Source organism: Charadrius vociferus, unplaced genomic scaffold (genome assembly GCF_000708025.1).
Source record: "Charadrius vociferus isolate BGI_N301 unplaced genomic scaffold, ASM70802v2 scaffold90, whole genome shotgun sequence".
Lineage (NCBI taxonomy): Eukaryota > Metazoa > Chordata > Aves > Charadriiformes > Charadriidae > Charadrius > Charadrius vociferus.
This window is the reverse complement of record NW_009647222.1, coordinates 12,440,664-12,464,651: the sequence shown is the minus strand read 5'-3', so window position 1 is coordinate 12,464,651 and position 23,988 is coordinate 12,440,664. Positions and strand designations below refer to the sequence as shown.

Sequence of the window (23,988 nt, the reverse complement as noted above, 5' to 3'; positions counted from 1 at the left end):
CAACTTTATTGGTAGTCCCATACAGGCACCTGGCATTTGAGTATCTATAGGCACAGTAGAAACATCCTGTTATCCCTAGTAGACAATTATGGCTGCGACATGGTAGTGAATCACTATTAGGTGTTTACTCAGTTTTGACAAGCACAGCTCTTGGGGCCTTTTACTCGGAGTAAGTGTGTCAATGGACTGCCTGCCTTGAAGGCAAAGTGAGCAATTTTTGTTGGTGGCAATTCATATTGAAAGTAAATGACAGAACAACAACGTTGCGTTGCACAGAGGAAGTGTGTATTAAATAACAATCTGTGTTGAACATGGTTGCACTTTTAAAAGTTTTCTGTTTATCAGGCTATAGCCTTTACCCACACACATGCACTTGAAATGATGGGAGCTGGATGGTTAAAGCAGTGGAGCTGCCATCGTCCTGGAGGGAATGGGCCTGGTTAATAGGCTGTGGTGCATACCTTGGAGAAATATGTAGAAAAATGTCTGGGGATGTTTAATTAAAGCATCAGTGCAGACTACTACTAGTTTCGTTTGCTATTAATCTTAGTAAATCTGTCAGGAGTTCTGAGAGAAGTATGTTGTCCTTATTAAACATTAAAATGAAGAGACATATTTATCTAGAGCACGTTAATTTGAGTTTCAGAGACAGTATGGAAGCTTCAGAATTCATAAATTAGAAAAGTTTACTTTTTTAATGGCCTTTGATAGGGAACATGAAGTGTGGAATCCAAGGCATCTTTTTGTATTACTAATGCTACTATTTTTGCTGCAAAACTAGAAGCACAAGAAGCAAAATACTTTGAGTACTGTTTTAGCAGACTCCATGGCATGATTCTCATAATGTTTCAGGTCATGGACAATGGTCGGTGTGCATGACAATTATTGATGTGTGTAAAGGGAAAAAATGCACACAACAAAGTAAAACTTTTTCAGAGTTGTTTTTAGTAGCGCTCTCCCCAAGGGGAAGGAAGTAATGAAGGGAGTACTGTGCGCCCAAAGAAATCACTGAAAGCTTGTAAAAGAGGTGGGAATTTCTTGTCTGTACCTGTCTTTCTTATTTTTAAAATCACAGGACAACATCCTTGTTCTCAAGATAATGGTGGCTGCTCACACATTTGCATTGTGAAGGGCGACGGCACCACACGCTGCTCTTGCCCAGTCCACCTTGTTCTGCTGCAGGATGAGCTGTCCTGCGGAGGTAAGTCCTTCCCATGCTCTGTGTCACTGAGCTCTCGGTTTCTGGGCTGGGGGGGGTGTTCCATCTTTAGGGGTGGCTTCTGAGCAGACAGAATGTGACAGTGCACTAAGTGCTCTTACATGCTTTTACACGCTTTCCTCTTTGCCTCCCTCCCAGCTAAATCTGCAAGTATTGAAAAAGAGTAAGAGAAGAGGAAAAATTTACTGTTTGACTGTTGAATAAGGATTTCTGTTTGCTCTTTCTACTTAAGACCACTGAATTATTTCAACTTGATTTTTGAATTGTATGATTTTTATTACTTTTTCTATCAGTCTGTATGTTCTCCTTTTTCAAATAGTAGATTCTCATGTTCTGGTATATTGCACTATGTCTGTGCCATTTTATTATTCTCTGCTCTCCTCCTCAAACTCACCCTGTGCGTGTCTTTCTGAACTGCAGTCCCAGAAGGGCGAGTTGCCTCCTCTGCAGTGATATGGCCACTGTAGCCTACGCCCTAGTGTCTCCAAGGGTGGGGTTGAAATTGGGTAGAGGAGAGGCACTTTGGTGCTTGGGTTTCTTTGTGCCACCGTACTGAATGGATTTATTATGCAATCTTCTCACCATCAAGGCGACGTGTGGTCTCACAATGGAACAAGAGCTAACATAATCCAGATATTTTCTCAGAGCAAGTTTAGTACCAGGCCGAAAGGGGGGAGGAAAGGGGGATTAAAAAAAGGGAAAAAAATTCACACTTACTTACTGCATGAGATTAACAGTTACTGTAGTGAATGTTAAGTAACAGCTAACAGCTGTGTTGAGATAGCAGGACTAGATGGAGCAGTTTTTTGTCGTTTTAAAAGAATTTTGACTGAACAGAGCTGTTGAGGGCACATAACTAGACATTGAGTCACAGTGCATCCATCTGCAGCGCATTACATCCTTTTAACATTTTCTATATGACTGTCGAACATTAAAAAGAAAGTGAGCCATTGGTTGTGTATACAGTGGTGTTGCAGGAAAGGGGAAGTGGAAAAGTGTGTTGACTTTAAATTAAGGCTTTTGAAGACCTACTAAGATAAAGGTGTAAAAGGCTGAAATGGGAAGGGAAGACAGTAATTGTTCTGAGCGTGCATGTTTCTCTGTTCCTCTTGTTCTTTGTCTAATGAACCTCCATCGGTGTGAGCCTGGGTCAGTCACATGGGGCTCAGGATCTGCACCACTGACTGCGGAGGCACTGGGGGTGGAAGTTACCTTATGACGTGGCATGTTTATCAGCTGCTTGATAAATCAAAGCAGCTGAGATCTTCTTGTCCTTACCTGTCCTGACCTACTGTTTGTTCACCTGGATTTTTAATTTTTGTTTGTTTGCTTGATTTTAAAGAACCACCAACATGCTCCCCTCAGCAGTTCACCTGTTTCACAGGTGAGATTGACTGCATCCCGGTGGCCTGGCGCTGTGATGGTTTCACTGAATGTGAAGACCACAGTGATGAAAAGAACTGCCCAGTGTGCTCAGACACCCAGTTCCAGTGTGAAAGTGGACAGTGCATAGACAGTGCCCTCCGGTGCAATGGAGAAGCAAATTGCCAGGACAACTCAGATGAGAAGAACTGTGAAGGTATAGAGGATCTTTCGGAGTGTGATGAAGATAAAGCTGTTGTGGGGATGCTATGATAGATACCAAAGTTATTGCTGAGTAGGATTTGGAAGAATCTGAGGTTCTTCTAGTTTTTAAACTGATCTATTGAATGGGAGATTATTTCACAGCTCCATACTTTTGTTTCTCCACCTGTGAGACAGAAATAACACTGATCTCCTGCACAGTGATTTAAGCCTTGTTTGTGAAAAGTACTATTAAAAAGATAAAATGTTTTTAAGCTCTAAAAACTTGATAACTAGGAACAAATTACAAAGTAGAGCAAATCCTTGTCATAGTTTTTTGTGTACCTTGTACTGAGTAAAGGTCTTGGGATTGTTTGTTTTATAATACCTGAAAAAAAATGACGTTAAGCTTTTGTGAGTAAGTGGGAGTGAGAGACAAACAAGATTTCTGGAGACCTCCGCTTCCTGTAGAGCACAACGAAAGAGAGTATTTAAGCTATGATTACAAATGGAAATGCTATTGAAAATGCAATGAGAATTAGGTTCATATAATTTTGGAAAGGACAGGTTATGCTGGTGGAATCTGAACTACCCTACCGCTATACAGTGTGAAACAGCAAACAACTGCCCTTTCCTCATTGCTCAAGTAGTGAAGAGTTGTAAGGACAACTTGTAAGCTTGAAAGGATGGCTCTTCTCTATAGCCTTTCAGTACATTTTCCCTCTTTGAAGAGGCTCTCTAAGGGTCTTTGAGTCAAGGCTGAATTTCTTTCCGAAAGATGTGCTCCAGCTCAAACAAAAACATACAGACCAATGCAGAAATTCCTGTGTGATGAAAGGTGATTGTTAGCTAGATGAGATGCTGACATCTGAAAATACGTTGTGCAAGTTAGCTTCCCAGTTGCCACCCAGTGGCTGGAGATAACAGACTGGGGGCTGTTTATCACCTTCAAAGTGGCCCTGTTACTCAGAGTATTCAAGCTGATTACAGATCAGAAAAGCCTTTAGTTTAACTTCTTAATTCCACTGAAGTCAGAAAGAATTCCTGGATTTATGAGAAACAGGAGTCAAAAATATGTGTAAACAACAGCAGCCAGCACCTTGCCTGCAGCACCTTTTTTCCCCAAAGTGGTAGTTTATTTTCTGAGTGTACTGGCAAAGCTCCAGTTTTATCATCTTTCATTTCAGTTTAAAAACATAATGTCAAGTGAAATATATTGTCTTATGATCAAGGAGTGTTCTGGTTTACAGGAAGAGCACAAGGGCATTGAGAAACCACATCTATCTTTCTTAAACAATTTTATCATCACAGTTTGGCAGATTTATTTTTAATAACTTGATTCTTCTCTCTTATATTACAGTAAATGCTTAGAGTTGGAGATTCTTATAGTAATTTTGCAACAACTTATCCCAGACACTTATCCCATGTCCTGGGATAAACGCCTGTGTTCTCAGTGGCCTTCTGCTTCTGAGTTATTTTAATCAAGGTAACTTTACCTTGTAGCGTCCTTATTGGAAATAGGCAGTAAGGACCAGGTACCCACTGTGCAGTATCCTCAACAGAACACTGAATGACTTTTTCTGCATGGTTGGCATGAGGGATTTTATGTGACACTGGCTACTTTAAGAAGTGAAGCTAGCAGCAGGCTAAGCTCCCCCAACATACTCCTCATTGTATGCTCTTGTGCCTTGTTTGCTTAATCATTTTAAGGAGTAGAAGTCTTTGATACTGACTCTTGTTGTGTGGGGGGTTCTTTTTCCAGTGCTTTGTTTAACTGATCAGTTCCGCTGTGCCAGTGGACAATGCATCGGGAAAAGCAAGAAATGTGATCACAACCTGGACTGCAATGACAGCTCAGATGAGCAAGGATGCTGTAAGTGTAAAACCTGAGACACAACTGCAGCATCCAAAATTTGTTTCTTACCTTCTCTATGAGTTAGATTTTATTCTGCCAACCAGACTGCATTAATTGTTCCCAAAATGAATGCTTCTGTTCATAACTGCTGTCATGCAGTTAACGCACAACGTGGTGGTATAGAAATAACAAAAATAACCAGTATTCTAACAAGTAGACGCTGAGGCAGAGCAGACTAGTAATATTTCTACTTATCTTTATAAACTTTTTAAAAGAAATAACAGGTTTGGTTTACTATAATCTGTTAGTATGCTGAGTTGGTGCAGCGTTAAAAAAAAATCTTTCTCGCAGGATGAGGCTTTTATATATAACTGCTCTGCTTCATGGTTTTCTCATCCAGAGAATTGTTAGCAGGTGCTTTTAGAATCGGAGGGGCACTCTGTTTATAGAGTAAACCTTCTAAAATGTCTTTTGTATTTTGAAAAGATGTAATTCTGAGCTTGATTTATGATTTGTAACATGTGATCCCCTACCTTGAAATCTCGAGGACTCTGCAAGAAAACCTCTGCCTTTAAAATTCCAACTTGAAAGTTCATTTTCACTGTTGGTGCTTTAAAAGAAATTGTAAATAGGGACATCTCTTCTTGTGTTAGAGATCTGTATATCACAGTTTATACACACACAACTTGAAAATGCAAAGCCAGACTTGGAACCTTGATCTTGTGAAGGATTAACAGGATATGTTCTGTCATGCTACCAAGTTGTTAGTGACATTATCACAGACATGTATAGTTATCTTTATTATAGTTCATGTATTTTCCTGTTTTGTAGCAGAGGATGGAAAATTAGCCTACCCGGAGTAAGACTGCAGTTGTTGCTGTCCCTCTTCCAGTATGATCAGAAGTCTGTTTACTTATCTCTGTAGACTGTGACAAGCTGGTTAAACTGTGGGTTTGGTGTTCAGGGAGAAGAAAACGCATTGAGGAAAAGACTTTCAGTAATGGATAAGATGTAAAACACTGACTAGAACAGGAAAATACTTTAAAGTCTGCTTTTCTTGTCAAATTCATGAAGCACAGGCAGGGGGTTGTCAGTTATTCCCAGAAATGTCATTGCTTAGAATTGGTGTTGTAGGGAACGCCAGTCATTTTGACTGTTGAATAATCATTTTATATAGGTTCCTCATAAGGATGGCACCTTTAAAGCTGATGCTTAGCTATATCTGTAACCATCAGTGTGGGTCAGATGTGGAGTAGGTTAGATAGTTAAATAAATAGCAGCAAACCTAAAATTCATCAGTGGTCCATCAACTCTACGGTTCAGCATAATTGAAAGCTACACAGTAGAGAAAAGGGAGTGTCAGTCTGTTACATTGAGTGATAACCTAGGTGCTTATGTGATGAGGTGCAATATGAAAAGTAGTTGTCATCATCTTTAATGACAAAAAAGAGCATAACTGGAGTGCCCATCACAGTGCCATCTGGAGTCATGGCTGCAGGTTGTCTTCATTAAGTTCAAAGGATAGCCCTGCCTGTCAGCACGAAGCAGCATCAGGACCTGATTCATCAACCCCTGTGCACACGCATATACTGTTCATTTCCTGTCATTTGTGATTCTCTGCATGTCTGGAGGTCATCTTGTGCACAGGTAGCCCTTATGGACACTCAAGAGTCTTTAAACAGATGTGTCCCGGTGCCTGTTCCTCCCCTATATTGATTTGAAAGCTGTTGTCTCCCTGCAGGAGAGAAGGCTTTTATTTTTCCTGTGTGGAAAGACGTCAGGAAAACTGATGCTGGTACATGAAGCAGTTGGATTAACTTACACAGTACGATATTCGTTCTTCCTTTTAGACACAACGGAGGAGCCTGCGCCACAGCCCAACAACACAATAGGCTCCATCATCGGTGTGATCCTTACAGTTTTTGTTGTTGGAGCAATGTACTTCATCTGCCAGAGGGTGCTGTGCCCACGCATGAAGGGGGATGGGGAAACGATGACCAATGATTATGTGGTGCACGGACCAGCCTCTGTACCTCTTGGTTATGTGCCTCACCCAAGTTCTTTGTCAGGGTCACTTCCTGGTGAGTATACGGTGTGATCCTTGTCCTGCTCTTTGGCACCAGGTAGTTGTAGCAAGTATACTGTGCATGTATGCACAGATGTCGGTTCCAGATGCATAATTGTTGGAAGCCGGGACTGTCAAGGCTTGTTGCCATCCTTCTTTATAACAGTGAACTGCTATTTTACCTATGCTATTCACGAGCATTTAGGTACTTTGCAGAACTGTAAGCTCAAATAGATACACGTACCATGGGAGTTCTCTTCTTTTGCTGCTGAAGAAGCCTCTTTTTTGACTATTATAGCATCAGCGAGGCATCATCACAGTATACGGTAAAGTTACATGGAGTTATATTCATGGGACTTTAAACATTATGTAATTGTTTGTGTTAGATTTGTAGGCTGGGTTTGTACGCTTGTGAAACTTCTTGTCAAGCCTGTAATGACCAGCAATAACTGTGGTCTTGTTTCATGATGAAGTTTCCAACACCAATCCAAGTAAATGATGCTTTTGCTGTTTAGAAAGTAAGACTTAACCATATGTTGCACTTCATTTATATGCATTGCTTCTGCATATATTGATTAAATATATGTTGTAGCTTGTGTCTTTGGATCCTGTGGGTTCCAGTCAGAACGTAGAGGTTTTGTGAGGCTGTTACAGAGTTGAAATAATGCACCACATTTCTTTGCTTGCTGTAATAACCTGCTTTCATAAAGACAGTCTTTGAGCAGAATTTTCACCATTATTTTGAGCACAGTGGCATACCTCTCCATTTCCCGCTTGGACTCTCTGCCAGTGTGCTTCAGTCCTAGTAGCAAAAGCTCACTTAACGGTGTGGAAATGAAAGAACACAAACCCTCTCTTCTGTTGCAGAAATTTCAGTTGCTCAGTTGAGGTGGTCAGAGTCAGTTTCATGTTTTATTCTGAGGCATAGAAATAGTGCCTGAATGCCTGTTCTCTCAAGTCTTTTCCAGCCGTTCAAGTGAAAGAAATCTGTGTCTCTTCACACAGCTCTAGTGTAGCCCAGTGCCAAGTCCTGCAGTTGAGTAGCTGATACACGAAACCAACATGTTTATTCCTTGACAGTCTTTGTTCCAGTTGTCCATCAGGGAGCACTGAATTTGCTCTTAATACCAAGATGATTGATTTTGGTTTTAGGAGTTGTGCTTATACTGCTGTTATCCTCTAGATTATTTTTTTAAGCTTTCTTTTCTCTGCTTACTTCAAAGAATTGAATATTAACATACATATTCGTTCTTCAGGTATGTCTCGAGGTAAATCTGTGATCAGCTCCCTCAGCATTATGGGAGGGAGCAGCGGGCCACCGTATGACAGGGCTCATGTCACTGGAGCCTCTTCCAGTAGTTCTTCAAGTACCAAAGGCACTTACTTTCCTCCAGTAAGTCATTCTGTTATTCATAGACCTTTAACAACTTTCAGAGAAATGCTGGTGTCTTTCTGAGGATAATTAATTGACAGATGAATGTTTTGTTTTAGATTTCAAGCCTAATATACTTGTTTGAATATGGACTGAGTGATTTTGAAAGGGAAAGAAGAGGCGATTGTCTTTTTCCAAAACAGTACAGGAATTTTCTATTAACTTTAAAAAGTTGTGAGAGAACTCAGTGCTAGAAAAAGATGTTAGATTGAATGTCAAGGGAGATGAAAAAATCCCTATAAATGCTGAGCAACTTTGGCAGAGCTATCTCCTTTCATTATACTCTGCCATGTGCCTCTGGAGGTAAAACTGTGGTTGGTTCTGTATAGACCTTTCAAGGAATTAAAATGAAGCTTTGTGTCATGTGTTTTGCAAGTGACATAAATAAATAAGTGTCTTGCAACTCCATAGCAATTCTGTAGTCATAAATGGGTAGCGTGCTGAGCTAGATGCTATATAGAAGTTGGTACCAGCCCTAGAGGGCTCCCTGTCTCTTTACTTCTGGCATCAGTGGTGGTTGTTTTAGATATTTTTATATGAAGTCCACCAAGCCACTACCAAGCGTTAGAGTTACATGCTCAGTCAGTGCGGGCTGAAATGTTCAACTGTTTATTTTCAGTTCCAAGAATCAACCCATCATGTTATACCTTTAGATTAATCAAAATACTGTTTGTGCAGTAAGACCATGCCTGTATAGGGAAGAAATGCTTGCCTTGAACAGCACAAAGCAAGTATTATTAACAGTGTGATACTCGTGTGTGTGTGTCTACTACTGCTAGTAGGAGCAGACATCTGCCAGTTTGCCTAGGGCGCTAGTATCCCTAGTGACAATCTAGTATTGAACAGCTAGCTTCAAGTTTACTTCTTAGCACTAGGTATGTCAAAATAGTAACAGCAGTCAGTGTTTTTTGAGAACTTAGTAATAGTTTCTATGGGAATAGTGAAAATGGCATTACCGGTGTCTGTTAAAGAAATGGGGAATAAACAGAAGAAAAATCCTGTTTGGTGGGAGGGGCTATGCATGCAGTTCTTAAATTAAGGTTCCTATTAAACAGTACTAAAAAGAAAATTTAGAAACTGATGTTTTCTTGAGTTTCTTTCATGTTTTTGTCCCCTTAGATTTTGAACCCACCACCATCACCAGCTACTGAACGTTCACATTATACCATGGAATTCGGTTATTCTTCAAACAGCCCATCCACTCATAGATCCTACAGGTAATTACTATTACAATAACTCCTGTCAGGATCAAAGCAGTTAGTGGAGAAAATGCAGAATAAAGACACTCTCTGCTCCATAAGAATTGCAATCAAAGGCCCTAATTCTGCAAGCACTAAAACAGGTGCTTAAATGGGTTCAAATGTATTGTGTCACTGAAGTGTGTGTGTAAGTGCAGCACTGTTTCAGGTAAATCACACAGAAAGTGTATTAGTGGTACACCTCTTGGGTATATTGCTTTAAAGGGAATGACAACACTCATCACAAAATTATCTAAATGCCAAAAGAAACCTGGTACCATGATAACTTTGAGCCAAAAATACTTGCCTTGAAGTGAATCCTGCCTTTTTGTACACTTCTGTCATAAATAATTTGTTATGTAATTATTAGAAATTATAGGCAAACAGCATGCAGAGGAAAGTTGGCAATATAAAGGCTAGAAGGTCAGAAGTAACATTAATGTTATGGCCTAGATAAAGCACAGAAATTCTAGTTAGGCATATTAAGGGTTAATATCTGAAAAAGGTCGCTAACCTTTTGCTTATTTTCTCTGACTAATATTTATGGGCATGCAAGCTTTATCTGTTTCCTTGAATGTCCCTTTCTTACCTTCCCCATAACACGCTAGAGTTCGTTATCATTTTATAACTAGTTACCAAAAATAAAGAATGAGACACCTACTACCCAAGGGTGTAAAGCTTCCCCTCCCAAATCACTAGTAGATCTGGTCAATGAGAAGAGCACGCTGTATTTGTCTATTGAAAGAAATGCCTCCCCGACACAGAGCCTTTGGGGGCTTTTGGATAATGAGGTCTCTGGGGCTGAAAAGACATCTCATCTCCATTAGCAGAAAATATGGCCTCTGTTGTGCAGAAGGTCAGACTAGATGTTTATAATGATCCCTTGCAGCCATATGAAAAATCTTTTAAAATGATGAGTAATTTTCTAATGAAAGAAACCCAGATTTCGGCACCAGCATGAATCATGCTGATTGCCGGTTAGCTGTTGTGACTTTTAGTATCATAAATGGTATTAGGGATGTAGCATAGGGTTGAATGTTTTCCGAATGATCCCCCACCCAAAAATAAACCCTGGCCTTGCTGCTTCTGATCTTCCCATCTTTCGTAACATTCTGACTTGAATACAGAGGAGCTGCATCCCCACCCGCCCCCAACTGACAGTGATGCTGGTAGTTGTAGCTACCAAGCACCTCCCTTTCTAATTTGTGTTCTTTAAACTATCTTGGGCTCATTTTAAAAGATGTTTTGTGGTAGCAGCCTTTGGAAATCGCATCCCAGTTACTGCTCTAGCAAGTGATTCTCCTGACTGCTATGAATGTGCCAGGCGATTTTCAGTCTTCCTGTCTGGGCTTGGAAGTTAGTATCCGTAAATTGTATAATAGAAACAGAGTATCTTCTCCATATAATTGCAGCACAGCTATTCCCCACCCCCTCCATGCCCTTCCTGCCCCACTGTCTTAGGAGCAACTTTTTCTACCTCAAGTAAGTCCTTAGGGAGTCTGTTGTCTGTAGATAATTAATAATTAGCAACCCTTTCACTAGTTGCTATAATTTGACTGATAGTGTAGTGCAAAGGTGGGCTTTTTGCAGGGGAGTTAGTGAGTTCACAGTGTAAGAGAGAGGAGCATGATGCTCTGTATCTACTGCAGAGAGGTTGACCCACTCTCCGTTTCCACCTTGGCTTATCCACTGCTCGCTTGTTGGTCGGCGCATCACTTGAAATGCACAGTCAATTCTATATGTTGACGCTTCTCCCGTAAATCTCCCCACTGCAGCTACAGGCCTTACAGCTACCGGCATTTTGCACCTCCTACGACACCCTGCAGCACGGATGTCTGTGACAGTGACTATGCCCCCAGCCGAAGGGTCACGGCAGCGACAGCCAAGGGCTATACCAGTGACTTGAACTATGATTCAGAGCCCGTCCCCCCACCACCTACTCCCCGCAGCCAGTACCTGTCGGCAGAGGAGAATTACGAGAGCTGCCCGCCTTCCCCGTACACGGAGCGGAGCTACTCTCACCATCTCTATCCGCCACCGCCGTCCCCCTGCACAGACTCTTCATGAGGGGTAGCCCCCCCGCCCTGTTACCTGCCTCCGCCGTGAAAGTGTAAATACAAAATGTTCTACTGGGGAGGGGGGAGGGAGCTCTCAGCAAAGGATGAGGTAGGACAATGTACAGTAAAATGTTATTAAATGGGGTGGAGGAATACTGAAGATATTTGTACAGAAGAAAAAAAAAAAGGATATTTATATATTTTCTTAAACAGCAATTGCTGCTTGTGCCATAAGAAGAAAAATTTTTGTATAAAAGAACCCAGACATTTGTACAAAAAGTTTTTATTTTTGCAAATGGAACACAAAAACATGCCTTAATCCAGTGAAGTGACTGAGCACATAGGGAAATGGAAGGACCAGGATGTGTTACTTGTCCAGTGAGGTGAGATGTGGGGTTTGTCAATACCAAAAATGTTTAAAGTAATTAATAATAAAGAAGTCCGTCTTAGAGCAGCATACCATAGATACTTGGAAGTAGCCAAATAACCTCTATGTTAACTCCGGAGGGCCAGCAACTGAAGTTAAACTTGAAAATGCAGTCAGGACAGATACTAACCTTACACAAAGGGCTTTATTTTCTACAGGAATACAGCAATCGTAGCAGTGAATCCAGAAAAATAATCACACACTTTTTAAAATGAATACACCTTTGTTTTTCCTTAATGCATTCACCAAACCAGAGCATTTAGAGCTCTCCTTGCTTCTGGAATTCCAAGGATTTTTGTTGGGAATATTTTAAAGTTTGGGTTTTTTTCTCGTTTTTAAGCTTTTCACATCTCTTCTGCATCCTTTCTTCCTGCTCGTGTCACTTTAATTATATTCTTATTTAAAGTACTGCTAGAACTGGGCTGCTGTAATTTCTTTTTTTCTCCTAATTAGCCTTGTCATGCAGTGATTATCATGCTATACGTTACCTTCTTCATTTTGCCAACATGGTAGGATTCTATTTTGTACCACATCAGTACGATTTTCACGTAATTGACAAGGGTAATATGCATATACCTGAATGATTTTTAGTTCCTTAAAAAAGAAAACCTTATTTTGACCTAGTGCCCACAAAATGTCAAATATTTTTATACCACATATAATATAGACAGCATATTTATAAACTATAAATTTAACCGTGGATTGTTAGTTTTACTGTAAATTAATAATATATCCTTGCAGTACTTTCAGTGTATATTGATATCACAGTATACAAATCATATATATATATTATTTTTTTCCTAGTAAGGAGGCATTTAACTTTCAGTGGAGCAACTGTCCGTTTAAAAAAAAAAAAAAAAAAAAAAAAAGACGTTTTGATCATTGGAAGGGGTTCCCATGCTGTATTAACTGCTCATGGTTTCTTTGTGTTAGGTAAAGCCAGTTTTGCTCAGTATGATTTTGACATACCTCCTCTTTTGCATGGTGTGAGTTTAATACTTTAGTATTAACCGCTGTGAATGTCAAATTTTAAGATATTCTTAACCAAACCATTTTATATTCACATCTCTATTTTTGTATATTATCATATTTAGCCCCTTCTCCTGTCAGCTTCACCATGGTGATTTTGACAAGGAGAGCATATAATCAAGTGAAAACATTATTTGTGTAGGTTTGAGGGGCAACCTGGGATATTATTAACTCCTTTGACTCCAGTGCAGTTTTGAATTTGCTTTGACTGTAGTGGAGCTCACAATATACCTGATCTTGGATGGCAGCATGCATTTGCACCTTCTCTTGACATCAAATCCATGGAAGGTGCTCGATGCCTTCAAAGACTGGCCCTCTGAGTCTTCTCTCTCAAAACAAAGGTACTGAGGAGCTTCTGCCTCCTCGCCTTTGGGTATGGGTGTAACAACTCTTCAGAGGTGCTGTTTGGGTTTTATTGTTCTCTGTTGCTTTTTTCCCAGCCAGTTTCAACTAAAAGAGAAATAATCTGAAAATGTGTCATGGGGTTTAATTCTTGCTGTTGACAGAAATAGCGACAAGTAATTCTTGCTAGTGCTGCCGCTCATCTGGAGTACTACAGTCTCACTTGGTTTCAGCTCCAAGGAAAACTGTGGCATTGGGATTCCAGCAGTAATAAAGGGTCTTTCTAGTGGTCCAAGATACCTGAGGAAACTTTAATAAGCCTTGATGGTCTCCAGGCTGTTGCAGTTGATCTCTGGCATTCTAAGGTTTTTTGCCCAACTTCATTCTAGGTATCTAGGAATCGCAGTAGCTGTTCTTCTGGCTCTTCCTTGCTGGTGAAGATGTTTGTGTTCTCCAGCAGGATGGATGTTGAGGAGGGTATTGTGAACTATAAGGGAACTCGAAACCATTTATATGAAGGGGGGGGGGGGTGTGTCGGGGCAAGGGGTGTTGAGGCTGGCACGCCGATGAGAATTAGAAACTTCTCTGTTGTTTACATTTTTTTCATGTGCAGCATTCCATGTGGGGTTCACATGTGGAAACTTGCACTAATGAACTCAGAAGAATATTGCATTGTTGTATCTCAGTCCAAGTGCTTGTACTGCGATGGCAATGGTCTCTTCTTGCAAAATACTTTTTTCAGTGTGCCAATTTCTCTTTGAAAACTCTCAGGTGGTTGAGCTTAAGGAGTGGTATCCTCTTTCTGGTGTGGTTGGAGTGCCTCACTGAGGCTTCCTCATGGAGGGGGACTTGCTGCAGGTAAATTCATAAGTGTGTTAATTACAAAAGGGTTCTTTTGAAGAAAAATGTTCTCTGCACATGGGTTGTGCTGCCTGCCTTCTGTGCTAATATACATCCACGCATAACTCAAGTCATTGAGGCGGACATATCATTCAGTGTAGTATTTGATCAAGTCGTTTTGATACATACGTTTCAGTTAGGGCATCAGATATTTTGAGTGATCTGCCTCTGGGAGGTTGACTTGAAGAGGGGGAAAGTGTGTTTTTCCACTGAAGGTGACCAGCATAGAGAGCAGGCTGTTTCTCATCTGGACTAACCAAAGAATTTATTTCGTGGGAAGCTGTGATCTGCCTTTATAAGTACCTGTGTTTTCCCAGTAAATCTAGAGTAAAATTTTGAAAGAGTTGATGATCTGTGAAGTTCCTCTTCGGGGCAGATCTCCAAATTACAAAAGTATTGATGCAACTTGCACACCTGATGTTCCCTGTGGATACACCATAGACTGATTGAACGTTAAGACTGAACAATTTCTCTCTGTTCCTCTGCCACTGAGACAGTTGTGATTCATATTCACTCCTTCCCTCAGTGAGAATCATGCTTTCTCCTGCTTCTCAAATTGATGTTAGGGCTGTAGATAATGCACACATGTCAATTCAGGAGATGGCTAAAGTGGGTTAGCGGTATTAGCATGGAAGTGGTCTCATTGATGTCAATGAAACTGCTCCTTGTCTTTTAGGCTAAGCACAGCTGTCTTATCTTACAACATCAGGTACATACATGGTAAGGCATTAACACAAGTACTCACTGTGCACTTTTTCCTCCATATAGACACCTGGGGAGTGTTCATAGGTGGCTGTCTGACAATGGAAATAGCTGGCATGCTCAGTGAGGAAAGGAGCAGTGCTTTGCAGTTTAAAAAAACAAATCAAAGAAGGACATTACAGCATAATTTGTTGAAAACTAATCTTTGCATGTTCAACAGGAGCTTAGCATGTTTAAATAGCAACATTAATGAGACCTAACCTTGCCTTTTAAAATTATACCTGCCGTGTCATACTGTGTGCATTTCATACCTTCCTAAGGAGTACTTTTCGTTTCTGCACTGCTTCTGGATACCAAAATACTTATTTTAAAAGAACTGAGATACGATAAATGGAACATGTACATAGCATTTGCATTTGAAATAAAGAATGGTTTCCATGAATATAAATTCATGCAACCTGTGCATATACATTAAATGAAATATTTACAGTAATGCACAACATGCAAATGAGCCAGTTGATATCAAAGGATTCATTTTGCTGTGAGTTGTAACTTTCAGTATTGTAAGTTCCAGATTACTGCCATAACGTTTTCCCTTCGTGTGCATGTAAAAGTATATGTATGCAGGTATCTTTGATAATGTGAATTTACCTAAAGCTAATAACTTTCTTGTGCATACACATTCACATGCCCCCATTGGCAGATTCAGCCTCGCTGCCTTTCAGAGTGCTAATGTGGGATGCTGTCCTGCTGTTGTCTCATGTAAGATGGACTTCTTTTGGCCAGGTTGTAGGACAGACAACAGAATATTTGCTGCTTTAAACATGAATAGTTAATGTTCTGTCATACCAGACAGGAGAGGAAGCGTGTTTTTTATACTCTTCTGTTCATACTGTTCCTCTACATTTGGAGTTCATTTTGCAGATGAGTAAAACATCTGTTTTCTGTGGGTACATAAAAATCAATCTCTTGTAGTCCTAGCATAATTATGAAGAAAATTGCACCCAAACTGCTTGACATGGCAGGTGCTACAATCCACTGCAATTGAAGGTGCGTGCAGAAAATCCCAATTTATCGCACTAATGGGCTTTGGTGGTGTTCAGGTCTCCAGTTGTGCATTGCTTCTCTATTATAGCCTGTTCTCTAGAAATGGCTTGATTGGTGAGTCTTAAACACATTCATTTGTTTTACTTTAAAGCAGTTAAGCCTGTGCTAAGATGAAGAAAAGGCCACTGTCTTGAATATTGAGTATTTCCATTCCTTATTGCTTGGCAAATCTCCTTGAATGAATTGATTACCAGCACTCTGGGGGCAACTGCTTGAACTACAGAACTCCCTGGTCACGTGTGCTGTTGAATTGAATGAGTTCTTCAAAATATTTCTTAAGAAGTAATCGATCATTTTTTTCCTGACATTTTTGTCTTGAGCGTATTTGTTGCACAATATTGTTATGGACAGAATCTGCTTTTGAGTGTGTACTGTGCATGTGGCACATTATTTGTTTCTACAAAAAAACCCAAAACAGCTGGTTCATTGGGTGCAAAAATAATTTGAACATTGTTGTTCAGAAATTACTTTCTTGGCCATGAGAGTTTTTTAATTGCATTTCATGGGGTTATTGCATGAAAATTAACCTTTAACTTAATCGGCAGGTGACAGATACACCTTGAAAATAAGTTAGGAATCGCCTAACAGCTTGAAAAGGGCTGCAAAACATTCCATTTCTTTCTAAAAGAAGTCAAATAAGACACAGTCGTGATCCAAAATAGACAATTTTCTTTCCTTTTCATCTTTAAAAAGGGCAGCTCAGTGGATGATGCAGGCGTAGCATTTGTATAGAGACTGGGTGATCCACTCCAAAACTGTGCAGGGCAGGGTAAGTAAACCATCCACATTCGATTCGGGCCAGAGATTGGCTTACTAGCATGCAGCATGATTGTTATGATGAAACTATTGGAGAGCAGTCTTGTTCCCCTCTTTTAAATGAACAAGGAGCGGCTTTGAAGTCCTGATTAAAATGGCTGTAGCCTTAAGCCAGGCAGTTAAGAGTCAGAGAAGGAAAATGAAAGTGTCTTTTTGTAAAGAGGATACCACCAGGCTTAAGCTGAACTAGCCTTGTTTGCAAGTGAAGGATCTGGTGCTGCTTTCAGATTTTTAATCTTGTTTTGTCTTTTTTTTTTTGTTTGTTCTTTTTTGTAAGCTTTAATCACTGTTTGTCATTGTCCTAAAGCCAGCTGGTGTCTCTTGTTCATCAACTTTGGTACATGGTGCTTTGCAAGGATGTATTTATATTATAATGACCAACATTTGGTCAGCCCTATTCACTCATTCACTAACTTTTTTTTTGTAAAATAAAGTGCTTTACTTGTAAGGTGTATATAAACCTTGTACAAAAATCCTTTCCAATTATTACTATAAACTGAGTTGTAACAAATGAAATGTTGATTTTTATAATAAAACTAAGAGTGAAAAAGGAGAGGTGCTCTTCATTTTATTTCAGCATCTGGAGGACAGGTAATTAAAGGTAAAAAGTCCATGTGTGTTGCTGCTCTCCATAAAAGCCAGAATGTGCTCAGTTTTCCAATGCTGTAGACGGGCCCTGCAAACCCTGATGCATTTGCCAGAAACACATAGCTGACTTCAAGCAGTTCTGTTGATTTCTGTTATTCTGCAATGCAACTGGATACATTTTAAAGCAAAAGTCTCCATTATTGATCACTTAGATTGGTTTACAGGATAATACAAACCAGACAGTTTTACCAAATAAATCCTTATTAGACTAGAGATGCCTGGTGATTATTTTGGGGACTACTGCTCTTTAAATCTGTATCAAAATGTTCACAAAGAGAGAAGTGTTTAACTTTAAAAGGTAAAAGAAATTCCCCACCCCTGCAGCCTATTGCTGTAACGTGTAATTGAATTCAGCAGTTCTGAATGTATAAGCTCAGCACAGGAATTCCCACTCTGCTTGCATTCACTGTTTGTGGAGAAAATACAGCTTTCTCTTAGTGTGGGTCTGGCTGTACTAAGATTCTTTTACACCTTGTTTTTCTACATGGAGGCATGGGCAAGCCACATCCCACTGCCCATATCAATAAAACAGGGCCTACCTTTATCAGTCTCGAAAAATGTAAAAAATAAAGGGTACTCATTTTCAGCTAGTGTACCATGCTTATTTTATTTCAAGGTGCTGTATTTATTCTACCTTGGGAAATGAGGCATTAGTCTGGAGCTGCTGGATGCTGTGTTTTTCTCTAAAAATGCCAGTTTTGAATTGCTGCTGGGCTGCAGCAGAAGGCTCACCCGGTCGTTTTTTTTTTTTTTTTTTAGATGCCTTTCTACAGAGTCTGTGCAGTTGTAATATGGTAGAAGTTTGTGTATAGGAGTCACGTTGTTTTGGATTCTGAATCTTAGTCTTTTCCAGATACAGCTGTTAAGCATCAGGGGTGCAATCTCAAATGCAGTTCTTCAAAGCGTGTACCAGAACGGTGGTATGGAGGGACACCACAAGGAGCAGGATCAGCCCTATCAGTGAGCCACTTGAGTTAAATCTTGGGGAAAAAAAGAAAACTCTTTACAGGCAGAGTGTAGCTTAGGAAACAGAAGTTGGGTTTCAGCTGCAGCTCCACCATGTGTCTTATCTGTGCCAGCTATCAAGGCTTCTGGAGATGGGAGAGCTGTTGAAATCGTGTTTACCGGGCACCAACGGGCAGCAGGCATGTTAAAAGGGACACTGGGGTATTTTCCATCATTTAAAAAAAATATTCCCTGCCTGTCTGAGAAAGGACCACTTGGAAGTCTGAAAAGAATTGATCTCCTTTGTGTGATTCTATGTCTTTCCTTGCACATGAGCACACTAGCAGAGGTGACTGTGAGCACTGGAATCCTGTGATTTGTTTTGTATTAGAGGATAACACACTGCATTCTTGTTTTGGTAGTGGGAAGGAACCCTTCATTAAGAGCATACAAACAAGATCGGGTGTTGTGTTTTATTTTGGTTTTTTTTTTTGGATCCACCAATATTGGCAGCACTTCCCTAAGAAGGTAAGAATGCGAAATCACGTGCTTGTTCCTGGAGGGGAACTGCTGAACGTGTTTAACCTGTTTTCACAGAGGAGATTTTGTACCCAGCTGAGAAACCTCTGCATGGGAATCAAGGCATGTTTGGTAGAACTGCCTGCTGAAAAGCAGGCACCTGACAAGGGGACGTTTTGCCGTGAAAACTGCATGCCTAGAAACTGCATGTCTGGGTAAATAAGTTTTACCTTGCCTTTGATCACCACAAGATCTATGATGGTAGCTAAATGCAAACTCCCTGTTCATGGGAGAGATTGGGAGCTGCCGGCCCCCTCCTGCTTGCACCCTCTGTTGCAAAAAGAAACTGCTTAGAAGGAAAGGTCTGATGCTTGGGTTACCTGGCTTGGTGTGGCACAGCAGTGATCTTACCCCAGCTTTGCTTTCACAAATGCTCTGCAGAAACTATGACGTTTGCTCCTCTGTGACATGTAAAGAATACCATTTGGGTCTGAGGAGATGGACAGATTTCAAGTGGTGCTTTCTGTTTGTCAGTGTTGCCAAAATTCTTAGCCCTGTCTCCTTGCCAAGAAACCAATAACCACCTTAACCGGCAGAGCACCTGGCTGGAGAGGAATGACTAAGTGACCCACCACCAAGCTTCCCCTCCATCGCCCTGAGCAACATGTTTCAAACCACTGATGATCCCTGCTGGTGGTTTGCTGTATAAAGGGCTACCAGCAGCTCTGGTGGCTACTGGTGTGCTAGGAGCCTGTGCTGAAGCATCTGGCTGTCCCAGAAGGAAAGCCCAGAAGCCTTCACCTGCAGCTCAGGTGCTGTAAGAGCTGCTCCCAGTTTCCTGGGCCAGTTGCCTGTGCAGGGAAAGGGTAGTGGGAAAATGTTGCACATCAGAGAAGGGCAGAAAGGACTGATGTGGCTGGAAGGACTGTGGGGGGACAGGAGAAGTGCAATGAGGTTGTATTGGTTGTGGTCCAGGCTCCTCGTTCATCTCTGAGGATGTGCATGGAGGGGAATTAGGAAAGTAGAGCATAAAAGACGGATAAATGATGCAGGGTGTATGGTAGGGAAGGGTCCTGGAAGTGACTGGCAATAAGAAGAAAGGATAATGTTAGAGGTGGCTCTCTGTGAAGTTGCTCAGAGTCACAGCGATTGCTCCTCAGCATTGCCATAAGAACAGCGTGCCTGGTTGGTGTGACAGGGACCCCTGGGGGAATAACCTGGCAAGGGTGGAGAAAATGAACAGGTGAAGAGCCAAAGGAGTCTGATTGAGAAACAGTGAGTCCTGTGTCTCCTGCACCCACCCTGTGCTAGGACTGAAATAATCGTTAAGGGGCCTGACTCCTGTGGGGCCAGACAAGATCAGTTAAGGAGGGAGCAGAGGAGACAGTTTAAGAGAGGCCTCTCCTACCATCCCACACACAAACACCCCTTTTTTCTACCCCCATATCTCAGTGCGGGGTGGGGAGAAGGGATATGCTGAAGTAGCCAAGAGCATTCTCTTGCTTTTGCACTCACAGCTGATCGCTTCCCAACTTTTTCCCAGGTTGGTTCCTTTTTAAAACAAACAAAAAAGAAACCAGTTGAGAAGCCTGAAATAACTTCAGTCCTCTAGCTCTATCGTAATGTGTGAAATCCACCTGCTCTTTGTGCTAAGTGGGTGCAAAGTGTTTTACACAGCTGCTTTCTGCCTTATGTCACTTGCAGAAAACCAGAATCATGGAATGGTTTGGGTCATGAGGGACCTTAAAGATCATCTAGTTCACCCACCCTGCCATGGGCAGGAACATATGGCATAACAAATGGCAAGGTACGGATGAGGTGAGGCTGGTGAGGGTCACATCAATAAATTGCTCTCGATGAGAATGCCTTTTCATTGTGTGCAATTGTTTTTTTTTTTCTGGGTGACGTGGCAACCATGAGACTGGGACGAGGACAATGGTGAAAGCCAAGGCTGGGTATTGGTCTGAGCATAGAACCTGAAATGGCAGGATGAATTGCGCATGCACTGGGGAAAAAAAAACAAAAGATGGGAATAAAGAGGGGAAAAGAGAGTCACTGGCTGCATGGCAGAGAGTCGGAGAGGAAGATGCTGGGGCTGACCGGGTCCGGCACTGGATAAAGCTTTGCACAGACTGTAGCCAGTGTGAGCCCTTCGCTGATTTGGTGACCCTGGAGAAATGCTCAGTTTCTCCCTGACTCCATTTGGTCTTCAGAACAGGAGGAGAAAACACCCTTGAAACAAAGAGGCTCTCCTGAAGCCAAGCCAGAGAAACCCCCGTGCTGCTGCTTCCCCTCACTTGCCTGGCAGAGGTACTGGCAGGCAGAGGAGGGGGCAATGGCAGCACTTCCTGGCTGAGGGAGCTGGTGACAATAGCATGGTGAGATCAGCTGTTTTCCACATAGGCCTTCCTTGATTTGGCTCACATGCTGCTTTTGTCCTGAAGAGCAGAGCCAGCAGTACAGAAATCAACATTGTGGCTTGGTGGGGCAGAAAATGCAGCTGCGCTGGGCGCTTCCTGAGTCTGTAAGGGCTTCCTGGTGGGGGTAATCCCTCCTGTGCACTGCCCTGACTGCGGTTTTTCGGCAGTGAGACCCTATCGTGCTGGTAAGAGCTGTCATTTGCCAGGGTTTGGGGCCAGCTGGAGGGCAGCAGGCAAGCTGAAGGAGGAGATGGCAACAGGGGCGACGCATCGGGAATCAGCTCAGAGCCTTTCGCCCTCCTGTGCACTCGCTGATGCTCATGAATTATAAAAATCTCCTGTGAGCTGCGACTGTGTACGGTCTCCTTCCTGTCTTGCACCTCCCCTGGCTCTCGTTACATGGAGCGCCTAATGAAAACCAGACCTTGGTCCTCCAAGGACATGTAATGAGACTTTATGGCTCATTCCTTAACGGAGGCCGCCATTGTCCTCTATGCGAAATCGCATTTGACCACTGTGGAAATGAGGGTGGTGTTGCTGACAGGCCAATTTTAACTTCAGGTGGGAAGCAAGCAGCAGGTGAATCCTGTAGATAAAGATCCAGATTTTAGGCAAATATGCCTAACGCTGAAAAGCCAAGGAAGAAAAGATCAGAAAATGACACCTACTGTGGACAGGAGGAGTTTGTAAATGAATTTTTTATTAGAACAGCTCATGAGGCAATAGTTGCTTTAAAAAAAATGCCATCCATTGGTGTTTTTTTCCTAACTTTATGTTTTTCAGGCATGCTCTGTTTGCTGGAGACAGACTGATTCCTCCCTCAATGCCACTTTCTTCTTTCCACCCTGCAAACATTTTGAGAAACCCTGTGGCTGCAGCATTGCTGTGCTTATGTGGGCTGTTGTGCTGAAGCACAGCTGTTAGGGATGAATTACTTGATGGAAGAAAACCACTTTCAGATGCTTCTAATAAAAAGTTGTTCCACCAGCAGCACTAATAAGGAAGGCTGATTTTTTTTTTTTTTTTTCTTTTTAAAGAATGTACTTGTCTCTCCTGTCCTTCCAGTGCGATGCCCGCATGTCCTCTCTGTGCTGTCTCTGCATTGCATCCACCTCTCCAAACCCCACTGGCACCCTGCCTCATCCCTCTTGGTTTTGGCCAGCCAAAAGGCAATGCATCCAGTGCTGGGCTGCAGCGGGGGCTGACGGCAGCTGGGGCTGAGGAACTCCTTGGAAGCCTGGTCAACCACACATGGTGGGTGAGGAACCAAGGTCCACCTGTCCCCCCTGAGGGCAGGTGAGCTCTGGCGTTTGCACAGTCAAGAAACAAGGCAGGAAGGAGGCGGTCGTGGAGGAGACTGGCACGGAGGTTGGTGTGGTGGTGATGGGGAAGGGCAGCAAGTGCTCCCTCCTGGAGAGATGAGCCAGGGCAACAGTGAGGTGTGTGGAAAGAGGAGCGCATGTGTGATGGGCTGTTCAGTGGTTTGCTGATGGAGCAGGAAGCCCAGAACTGCTGCTTTGCAGGCACTCCCACATCCCCATGTCCTGGGGTTTCCTGAACAGCTGGGGAAAAGAGCTGTTAAACTTGTTGTCAGTTAAACTTGAGTAATTGAGTAGAAAAGACGTATTCGTTCAAATGCTGAAGAAGGAGAGGAAGGCATACCAATTGTCTCTTCTGCTGCCACCCCTCTTGCTATTTAAAAGAGACAAAAAATGCTCAGAAGTCAAACGTTAGACAGAACTATGGGTTTGTCATAAAGCCAGAATCCAAGGGAAAGTTATTTGGTGAACGGCACCAGGTAAGGAAGAGTTGCTTTCAGTTTTTTTAGGTCTTTGTAAAAAGCATAGGTCTGTCAACACAAGGCATTGGAATGGGTACGAAAGGGAGGGCTGTTTTTTCTGCTGCTTTAAGATACTGGCTCCTTCTACCACACAGGTGGTGTTCTCTCTTCTCATCTGATGTTTGAATCATCCCTCAGCTTTAGATGGCTCCAGAAAGAGGGGACCAAGGTGACAGATGAGATGTAATCCTTATGCCCCCATTGTTCATTTCCTTGAGTTAATTTTATCTTAGTAATAAAACCTATTTCTTTCCATGACTGTAAAAGGCAATGGGCTAAGAGGGCTGGGCGATTCAGATTCATCGTTTACTGCAGGATTTCTCCAACATTTGTTTCCAATTTACCTGGCATTTGTCTTGCTGTTGTGCATGATTAGCTGCCATTGCTGTAAGCAGGTACTTGGTGGATTTGGTCTCCTGACTCCAGAATGCTGCTGGGAGCCAACTGTAAGTCATCAAAAAGATTGTTTCAGAGAAGGCTTTGGGTTTTTCATTTTGTTTTGTTCTTGGCAAGATGCTCGTCTTTATTGCATTGCTTTGTGAGACTACTTCATATTTGAAATGATCCCTGGTCAGTTCAATTCCTGTATTATTTTGTGACATGGAAGAGTTGGGGGGGAAATAAAAACGCACTGCAAGCAAGGATCATATTAAATATGAAGATCCCTCCCTTCTGCCCAAAGGTGCTTTGCCACTTGTAAGTATGAAAGTCCTTAGGAGCTGAATTTCACATACAGCATCAAGAATAAGAATATACTCCTCTCCCTCTATCTGTTACTGCTGCATTGCAACTGTGACGTTAGTTTTATATTTAATGATTTCTACATTGGTTCCTTCCAGACAGAATAGGTTCAGTGATCTGACG

General features: G+C 41.9%; 1 protein-coding gene across 4 annotated transcripts in view; it reads left to right on the top strand.

Annotated features, from left to right (window-relative positions):
- Positions 1-12,058, top strand: part of LRP6 (low density lipoprotein receptor-related protein 6) — a 105,579-nt gene extending 93,521 nt beyond the window's left edge. Inside the window, exons 16-22 of one of the 4 annotated variants that reach the window (XM_009879731.1) lie at positions 1,076-1,201; positions 2,562-2,798; positions 4,545-4,655; positions 6,488-6,718; positions 7,959-8,095; positions 9,254-9,351; positions 11,154-12,058. In XM_009879731.1, coding sequence (XP_009878033.1) covers positions 1,076-1,201; positions 2,562-2,798; positions 4,545-4,655; positions 6,488-6,718; positions 7,959-8,095; positions 9,254-9,351; positions 11,154-11,439 — 1,226 coding nt within the window. In that variant the 3' untranslated portion in view covers positions 11,440-12,058. Of the gene's footprint in view, positions 1-1,075; positions 1,202-2,561; positions 2,799-4,544; positions 4,662-6,487; positions 6,719-7,958; positions 8,096-9,253; positions 9,352-11,147 lie in introns of all 4 variants that reach the window. The other 3 variants (XM_009879729.1, XM_009879730.1, XM_009879727.1) reach the window with 3 other exon arrangements.
- Positions 12,059-23,988: the final 11,930 nt, after the last annotated feature.